The sequence below is a fragment of the Mastomys coucha genome, unplaced genomic scaffold (genome assembly GCF_008632895.1).
Source record: "Mastomys coucha isolate ucsf_1 unplaced genomic scaffold, UCSF_Mcou_1 pScaffold20, whole genome shotgun sequence".
In the NCBI taxonomy this organism is placed as follows: domain Eukaryota; kingdom Metazoa; phylum Chordata; class Mammalia; order Rodentia; family Muridae; genus Mastomys; species Mastomys coucha.
This window is the reverse complement of record NW_022196903.1, coordinates 9700942-9710631: the sequence shown is the minus strand read 5'-3', so window position 1 is coordinate 9710631 and position 9690 is coordinate 9700942. Positions and strand designations below refer to the sequence as shown.

General features: G+C 37.6%; 1 protein-coding gene across 1 annotated transcript; it reads left to right on the top strand.

The window, feature by feature from the left end:
- The first annotated feature begins 2705 nt into the window (after positions 1-2705).
- On the top strand, positions 2706-4510 carry Smim30 (small integral membrane protein 30). The gene is made up of 3 exons (XM_031381196.1): positions 2706-2788; positions 3085-3177; positions 3594-4510. Exon 3 carries the CDS (start codon positions 3623-3625, stop codon positions 3800-3802), a length of 180 nt encoding a protein of 59 aa, XP_031237056.1. The 5' UTR covers positions 2706-2788; positions 3085-3177; positions 3594-3622; the 3' UTR covers positions 3803-4510.
- The last annotated feature ends 5180 nt before the right edge of the window (positions 4511-9690 follow it).

The following is a 9690-nucleotide window of genomic DNA, read 5'->3' as shown; positions in this document are numbered from 1 at the left end:
TTGTCCCTATCACTGGCTAACAGTGATCTTTATTTTAGTGGAAATGGTATTAACTTAGATTTCTGAATGAAAGACTAAATTCTAGATTCTGCATCTCTAAATGTTTAATGTAGTCATCTAGGTGGCCTCAATGAATATATTTTAGAAATCTGGGCAGAGAAAATAAGTATAGAGCATTATATGTAGGATCTTGTTTTAGATTTGATTGCATCTTATACTCTCACAGAAGTCTTGTGATTAATAGGAAAGATTTTTATATTTTATTATAGGAAAGATTTTTGATAATCAACTTTGAATGAAGATTCAAAATAACATATTAACCATCTTCATAAATTAGTCCAGACGCAAACTTCTTGCTTGTAAGATACTTTCTACTATGAACAGAAAAGTGACTGAACAGTAATACCACCCTGTATTGTACTATCTTTATTTACTCATTTACAAGTTACCTATTAAGTATCTAGCACACAGGGTACTTACTATTCTACTAGATGAAAAATCAATCATGAGCATGATGAAAATATTTCTGCCTCTCATGGAATCTTTATCTGAATATATTTGTTTACCTAAATAATATAATGGGAGAGTTTGTTTAATTTTATGTTTTGTTTTAACTAAGTTAAACAGAGATGGAAAGTGAAGCTTGAACAAAGCTCTGATCCCTGGATGATGTTGAGAATAACTATGACAAATCTGTTGGAAAGTATTACTGGCTGGCAAGGGCAAAATGTCAATAGAGGAAAAAAATTAGCTTTTTTATTAATTTGTGGAACAATAAATGTGAATGGAATGGAAAGAGTACGTTGAGTGCTGGAATCATATCAGAGACAAGTAGAGTAGTTCTGAAATTTGCATCTTGACTAGTAATGTGAACATTTGTAAAGTATGGAGGAACTGGAGTTTTTAAGCAAAAGAAAATTACCATTAAAAGAAAAACAGAGCAGGACAGTGGTGGCGCACGCCTTTAATCCTAGCACTTGGGAGGCAGAGGCAGGTAGATTTCTGAGTTTGAGGCCAGCCTGGTCTACAGAGTGAGTTGCAGGACAGGCAGGGCTATACAGAGAGACCCTGTCTTAAAAAAAAAAAAAAAGTGAAAAAAAAAAAAAGAAAAAAGAAAAACAGACTAGTTAGAATGGAAAGGGGGAAAAATAGAATTATAATGGTTTCTAACCTAAAAGTGATGTACTAAAAGCATTGCCTTGGACTTCCAATAAGGAGAGGCCCTAATTAGCAAAATGTAAGCAATTTGAGTTTAAAACTATATTTGAGCCCAAAATATCCTTACACCAATTTGCACCATGGTTTTACAGACAGACCAAGTAATTAGTCAATTTCTAACTACAATAATTTAAAAGATGAGCATCTTTACCATGCATAGACTCTGCAAACTTAAAGCTTAATCAAGAAACTTTACAGACTCAGGAACAGAACAAGTGTGTACAAGCACTAACTTTAGTCTGGAGACTTCCACTCCATGAAGTAAATACATAAGGGAAAATAAAACCTCCCAAATGAAAACACTGGAATGTAGGAGGATATTTTGGAAGCCATAAAAGCAAGAGGTCCTATTCCAAAACTAATTGATAGGAAAGATACAAAGCCAAAAGCAACATAAGACAAATGCAATTAGAATGAATCTTTTAAAAGAATTAACTTTAGAAAAACAAAGCTGTCAATCTATCAGACACACCTTGTTTTAATGTGTTCACCACCTCTGGATCTCCTATAAAATCTTGGCACATTTATTTCATCAAATTATTGTTACTAACTAACGTTGCTGGAGTTTCTGCCAAGTTTCCTTTGGGAACCAGAAGTATTTAATCTTTGCTGTCAGAGAGATCCAACTGTGTTTAAAAGGAGAACCAACAACACAAGAATACATGCTGGTTATCGACACTGAACTGAATGTGCTCACAGTATCCACATTTTTATCAGGACAAGTTCAGTCACCTCTAACTCAGCACCGTGAGTAACTTACAATGAGAAGATGACAAGTTGTCGCTAAGTATCAAAATGCTCAGGCCAAAAGGAACATTTACTATGGCTATCCCAGGTAACAAGACTTCAAGAACTTTTCAAAGTTAATGCTAAAGATTCAAGTGAATAATTATTGTAATGGTTTAGAGTACTAAGTTTGACATCTTAAAATATTAAGAGGCTGTGGAGAATGAGCATTCTGAGAAAGACAAGAATTCAAATCGGAAAAGATCTGGTTATAGGGCTGAAACCATATTTTCTAAACCGATTTGCACCACAAATGATTCAATATTTTACAAACTTTCCGACTAAATGTGCTTATTTTCCCCGTTAGTTTTAAAAAAAATTAGCAAATGTCATTAGGCACATTTGGAATATGATAACGGGGATTTTTCTGCTGCAGAAATGTTGGAAGGCCCCAGGTTTGAAACAATCCCAAACAGATGGCTCCACTCAGCTACCCTCTCCCACAGTTACTTCTTCATAAGACATAGCTATATAGCTATGCGTCTAGAAATCCTTTACAGGGCAGAAAACACGTGTTGTTGTTTTTGCTAGTCTTACCGCGAACTCACTAAACCTTTTTTTTTTTTTTTTTTTTTTTTTTTTTTTGGACACTCAACCTCTCTTTAACAGTAAAACCAGAAAAGGCAAACTTGCGAAACCTGAACAGCTAGAAGCCTGTCTACCTCTCAGCAAGGAAATCCAAGAGCGCGCTGTGCATGACGGGAGTGGGCGTCGGGGCTTGTGGGAAATGTAGTCTGGCGACACCGCCCTGCTCTTCATTCCTGTAATGGCTGCTTTCGCTCCGGTAAGGTACAAACTCTGCTCCCGGGGATTCCAGGATTGATTCTCCTAGTGTAGTTGTAGTTGCACAACGCAACAAATTTGCACCCTCCCAGGGCGAAGGAATTCCAGATCTTTATGTTAGATCTTGGGATGATTTTGCTTCTCGGCTTGGTTTCGTTTAGGAATCTGTGTGTGAGAACTAACTTTAAATCTAGTAGTCTCTTTTTGAACGAACTGTTAGGGAGTGTTTTCTGTACTCCTTACCAATTTCTGTCCTTGCTGTTCGTTCCTCACTGACTCTAGCTTCCTTTAAAATAGGCTGTGTCACGAGTAACCTCTTAGCCTCAGCATCCGGAAGTTCCAAAGAGAATATTTCACGTTGGATAGAATTTTACATATACCATTGTTTCGGTAAGTCTTATTAATCCCTTACAACTTCAGAGTCACGTGTTTTGTTATTTGACTTTTGCCAGATTTACCTGCATTTTCTAGATAGGAGACATGCTAAGAAAATCTGACTTTTACTTGTTAGGGTATTTAAGTTTGCAAGTATCTTCTGCATTTTTCCCTCTCTTTTCTAATGATGTACAGTTTCAGTTTGGTCGGTGCACATACTGTTGGAATTCCTGTTGGAATTGCTGGTGCGAGGGTGTTGTCATGAGATTAACCAAAAATGACTGTCTTAGTTTTGTCATCTTAAACTGACATCTGAAATGATTCACAAACTCCAACCTAAAAGATTGTTGTATATTTATATTGTCATTCAAAAAGGTAAGGCTTTTTTTTTTTTTTTAAACAGTTTCTTTTGTTCCGTGTTTAATTTCTAGGCAAGTTCAGCCCTCCGGATCCTAACATCATGAATTCAGTTTCAACACAGTTGATCTTAGTCCTCACTTCGCTGCTTTTGATCCTGCCTGTTGTTGAAGCGGTGGAAGCTGGAGATGCAATTGCACTCTTATTAGGTGTAGTTCTCAGCATTACAGGCATCTGTGCTTGCTTGGGGATATACGCAAGAAAGCGAAATGGACAGATATGACTTTGAAGGACTCTTCTGAATTAGACATCACCCTGACCATCGTGCTGAAACCCATTGTGCTGTTGAGGCCGAACCCAAGATTTGATCTCTCCTGTTCTCAGCAAGAAGGTTACAGTTAGCTGAGAGTTAGCACCCTCAGCTAAGGCGATGCTCTCATGTTCATACTTGTTTCTTCTACAGTGGGAGCAGATGAGGGTGGAGGGAGGCTCTTAACCACAGAGAGTGCACTAATAATGTGGCCTGTAATTTGTATTTGCTGCTTGGGAAGGGGCCAAAGTGAGAGGGCTTAAGTTTGCATAAGTATTATTTCATACTTTCAAAGTGTCAAAGCACAGGGAATTGGAAGATGGAAGCATTTGCTCAGAATCTAGTAAATCCACGTTGTTATTATAATCACTGCCTCTTGCATTCTGGGATCTCTCTCTCTCTCTCTCTCCTCTCCTCTCTCTGGGTTGGGTTTTGGATTTGTTTTTTTGTTCTTAATTTTTTTTTAATGCTTCTGTTTTTATCTCCCAAGTTGATATTGTACTTAGATCTTAGCCAAAAATTTTTATCTCTGAGAAAAAGTTTAATAAAAATGTACCTAACATATCTAATACTAAATTGGAGGAAATATTTGTTAAAAAAAAATAACCTTGCACTAATTGAGTACCTTCTCCTTTGTGAGATTTATTGTATCAAATACATAGCCATTATTCGGTCAGTTCACCTATTGTTTTGGTCTGCTTGTATCTATTTGTGAACTAACTATTTATAATCTGAGTGAAGAGGGACTGATTATGTTACCTTAAAAGATTACAAAGGGCAAGAAATGGGCATCTTTGAGATAAAAGAGGGCTCCGATAGGAAATCTACAAATATGAAAGGAAGTGTATTGTCCTGCTTTGATTTGTACACCAGCTAAAAAGGCATACCCTCTTTGCCCTAGTAATTCAAAGAGTCCCTAAACCAATAGATTACAGAGGTTTTTAATTCACATTGTTGAGCCCTGGACAAATATTTTGATTAGAATTTGTATTTTGAGTGTTATAGTTTTAAGAAAAACTACTCAAACTGTTAGTACACAAGAGTCACTTCAGTTCCTTATGTTCCAAACAAAACCTTTAATTCCTAAGTTTCTGTCAGTACTGCATAGTACTAGAGAAAGTGGAGCCTGAAGAACCAAGCTTGGCAAGGATCGTCAGACCTTTATTTCATTCTGAAGATTTGGCCAGAATGAAATAGTCTCAGTAAGTCAAACTAATCTATGTTTTCAATGAAAATAGATAGTCCAGTTGTTCCCCCAAATGCCTTGCCCAGTATCTCACTCTCCAGATAACCCTAGAAGCCTTGACTTTTGTCAGGAAGCAGACTGTGGCCAATAAAATTCAGTAGGTAGACCCTTTCCCCGAGTGAACTGATGTGGCATGCCTGAGAGTTTTGGTTAACAGTAAAAAGTAATGAGGAGTGCTTACATTATAAAGACATAGAAATCAAATGGGTTTACTGTTTTTTGAAGGTATTTTATCTTTTTACCAGAGAAGATGCTAACAATGTTTGTTTGGGTAAATTGCCATTTAATAAAATGTGGCCATGCATGCTTAGGACAAGAGGAACATATAGGTGGCAGGACAGCTGTCATCTTGCGTCCACCAGCTCGTTGGAGCAGATTTAGAGAGGCTGCCTTCTCTTCCTTGCCAGTCTCAACTTCTCTGGGATGCAAAAAATCTAAAGCACATTGTAAAACACATTGTAAGTCACAGTCATTTAGTCACCTCCAGGTACTATCTTTAGAAGATACAAAATAATACTACAGGAAAAACAGTCTTGATTGACAGTGAGTTTCCAAAACTACTCCAAAGAATGTTTTTAAAAACTACCATTTCGTGTTTTATTCTTAAAAGCAGAGGGAGAGGGATACAGTCTCCAAAAATCTTAGCTTCACTGGGCCAAGAAGGTGACTCAGTGGATCAAGGTACTTCCATTCTCTGATGGCCTCTGTGAGCTGGATCCTCGGCATCCACATCAAGGAAGAAAAGAACCGACTCCCACAATGGACAACACCCTGACCACCATTCATGTTCTAACCTCTGAGATATACACTAAACAATTAGTGCTTAGTATAATTAAAAGCGGGACCAAGAGGGGGTGGGGCTTCATTTCTTACTTAAACGATAAGATTTTGCTTAAACACGAAAAACCTGGGCTGGGGCGAGGGCGCCACTGATAACAGTGCTTCCTGTACAAGCATGAAGACCTAACACCCATGTAAAAACATGGGTAAAATCTCCACCTCAGGGGTAGAAGCAGGTATGTCCCTGGGGCTTCTGGCCCAGCCACTAGCCACTGCATTGAGTTCAGGTTCTGCAAGAGGCCCTGCTCTCAAAACTAAGCCTGAGTGAGGAATAGGTCTTGTGCTCTGTCCTCTGTATGTGCACACTCATATCACACACACACACACACAAGCTCATACACACACATACACACACACACACACACACAGCCTTATGGTGGATCTTATCCATCAGCTCCTTTGAGAATCTGATAAATGCTTTTAATTTTTTTTCCTAATTAAACATCTACACCCGCTCACATTTTCAGATTAGTTTCACAAAATTTGCAGAGCTAAAACCCATCTAGGAAGGGACAATTAAAATTTTCTGGTTTGCTTGTTCATTTGTTCTCAAGTTCAAATTCTTTCCAGTTGCACAGTTCATTTCATTGATTGCAGTGAAAACACCTGTAGGATTGACAGTTGTCCTTTGGGTGCCTGGCACAGTGTCTGATGTATGATAAATGTTCTGCTAGTTAGATGGGCTGAGTTTAGTTTTAAAAAGCAGAAACAATAAAAAAAAGAATTTAAGGTCTTTCTCAATATTTTTTATTTCTGCCCCACAGCTTTCAGGACTTTAATTTTACTCTTCAGAAGGTGGATTGTAACATATCTTGGCCTAGGGATCTTTAGTTTATTCTAGATGGGATTTTCTAAGTTCTTAAACTTGGAAGTTTACATTTTCTCCAAAATTTAGGGAATTTTTTTTCCATTATTTCTTTATTTCTTCAAATACTTTCCCAGCCTGACCATTTCAGCTTTTATTTTAGGACTCCAGTGACCCAAAAGTAGATGGTTTGTTGTAGGCCTAACAATTAATTAGCCTTTTTTTTTTTCTGTTATTCAGATTGTGTAATTTCTAGTGCTCTAACCACAGATTCACTAATCCTACAGTTGTATTTCTTCAGTTAAAAATTTATCATTTCCTTTTCCTGTGTATCTTTTGTTCAATTGCTAAGAGACAGCACATTTGTTTCATGTAAGTCTTTGAGTGGCCACTGAAGTACCTTTCTAGTGACTGCTTCAGTATCCACATCACATGATACTAACATTTCTGTTATGTGAGTGATAAGTATTTAATGTGCTTAAGATTAGCATGACAAATGCTTATCAGTAATGTCTTAGACCATTTAAGATGGGATGTGGAATTTGGTTTGGCCTGTTCAGAATAACAGATCTGGTCCATGGTCCACCAAGAGAAATGCTTGGTTCTCAAATCATTGAAAGCTATAAAAACATAAGCAAACTAGGAATGGAGACAGGGTTCATCGATTAAGAGCACTTAACTGCTCTTCAGAGAACCTAGGTTCAAATCTTAGCACCCATATCATGACTCAGCCATCTGTAACTCTAGTTCCAGGGAATCCATTGTCTTCATCCAGCCTCTATGGCATAATACATGTATGAGTTGCACAGACAGTCACACAGGCAAAACACCGGAACACATAAGATAAAATCTTTTTTTAAAGAAATATTAAGCAAAATAAAAGTACATGTACGTATCCCTGATAATGAGTAGAAAAGAAGCTCCTAGTTTGATTGACTAGTCTTAACATGATTTGTACACTTATATGAAAATAGAATAAAACCTATAAATATTTGCAGCATAGGACATTTAGGTTTTCTAATTTTTAACAACTTCATTTATCTAAATATTTTCTGTCAAAAAATATAATTGCTATAAAAATGTGCTACAAAGTGCCATTTAATTTCTCACTGGCAAAGTATAAACTCCGATGCTCATTTCTGCTGGATATTATTTATGAATGATTGAAAATATTAGTTGATTGTTCACAATCTGAAACAATGTTGTGAAATGTTATAGACAAGAAAGTTAAGTATTTGTAAAGGGCTAATCATGAAGCACTTTGTTAAACACTGGGATTATGAATACTCTCTTTCACAATGTTAGTCAAGATAATTATGTTCTAGTTAAATGTGCATAAATCACTTAGCAAAAGAATTTAGAAAGCATGCTCACCAAGAATGGAAACTATATCATATTTTATTTCATGCAATTTGTAAAAATAACTTTCACTTCAGAGCATTTGACAGCAATGTAAAACAATTTTATGAGTCTTGGTATGTTATATGCTAGCTTCCACTCCTCTGTGTAAAGCTCTGGCAGACAACACCTCTCAAGCCTCAACAGTGAGGTCTTTTGTTTCTTTGGTTGGTTAGTTTGGTTGGTTGGTTTGGTTTGGTTTGGTTTGGTTTGGTTTGGTTTGGTTTGGTTTGGCTTGGTTTGGTTTGGTTTGGTTTGGTTTGGTTGGTTTGGTTTGGTTTGGTTGGTTATGTCATATGTCTCCACAAGGCTTCCTTGTAGCAGGATTTTGTGGCTTCATGTTGTTTATTTGTAAAAATACTAAGAGTTACTGATGTGCTGACAATATTGCAATGACCCATTTTCAGTCAGAAGCAATGAGGATTGGATTCCATCTTTGAAGTCCTCACTAACAGTGGCACTTTTGGCTCCATTCTCCCAGGTTCCCACCACCAACTAGAGTGCTAACCACTGAAAGACTCCTTATTCCTGAATGTTGCTAGGCCTAGGTCAGTCACCTTGGAGGCTGTTAGGTTTGATTGGGAGTGGCTGGGCAATGGCTTGTGTTCATTCTGGCTTCTTGAGATAATCCCTAATCAAGTTTATTCAGATCAAAACATGAACTGCCCTGACACTACTGAACTGAATCCAGAATTCTACCAAAGAAGTACACTGCCACTGTGGCGTGTGTGAAACTTGGCTAACACATCTTCCCAGCGACTAAGACAGACAGTTGATGGAGCACCTTTTGCTCCCCCAGCCTAAACACCGTCTATTACTAAATCCTATTCATTCAACTTCAAAACTTCCCTAGTATCTGACCCTTTCCATCCCCATGGTTCGTTCTACCCATTTCAGTTAAGAGCATTATGATGAGGTGGACAAGATCAGCAGCACCTGCTAGCTGGTCTTCTGACTTCCCATCTTACTCCTCTGCAACGTTTTCCAAGCTCAACTGTAATGAGCTTTTAAGAAATGGAGTCTCCTTGCAGTGACCGTTTGACAGTGAAGATGTGTAGACAGGGGTATGCTTATGCCGTGGGACTCACTGATTCACTACAGCTTCCATTACAAGATGTTTCCTATGCTTTGGTTTGCTTTTGTTTTGTTGTTATTGTTTGCTTGTTTGTGTGTTCTTTTTTTTCTTTTGAGGGAGAGCCTGCAAGGTTGGAGGGTGAATATGAGGGGAAGGGGAGATGAATGGAACTGTGGTGCATGATGTGAAACTCAAAAGAATCAATAAAAAAGAAAAAGAAAAAGAAAAAAAGACGTGGAGTCTGGTTTGGAAAGAAGAAAGGGATTGTTGGAAATAAAGAGAAGAGAGATAATGGGGGTGTGCTTACCATTCTAGTTGCAGTGGGAACTTGGGAGAATGGAGCCTAAAAATTCTCGTAAAATAGCTAACTTTATTCAGAGCATCAGACAATTCATACTCTGAGGGTTAAGAAGTGTCCCATGAGTAAAGGGTACAATCACAAGGGCAAACTACATGTAGAAGACAAGGCACATGTGGCAAAAACATCTTTCCATAGA

Excerpts from the sequence above, each read along its gene's own strand:
- Smim30 (XM_031381196.1), top strand. The coding sequence starts at position 3,623 with ATGAATTCAGTTTCAACACAGTTGATCTTAGTCCTCACTTCGCTGCTT.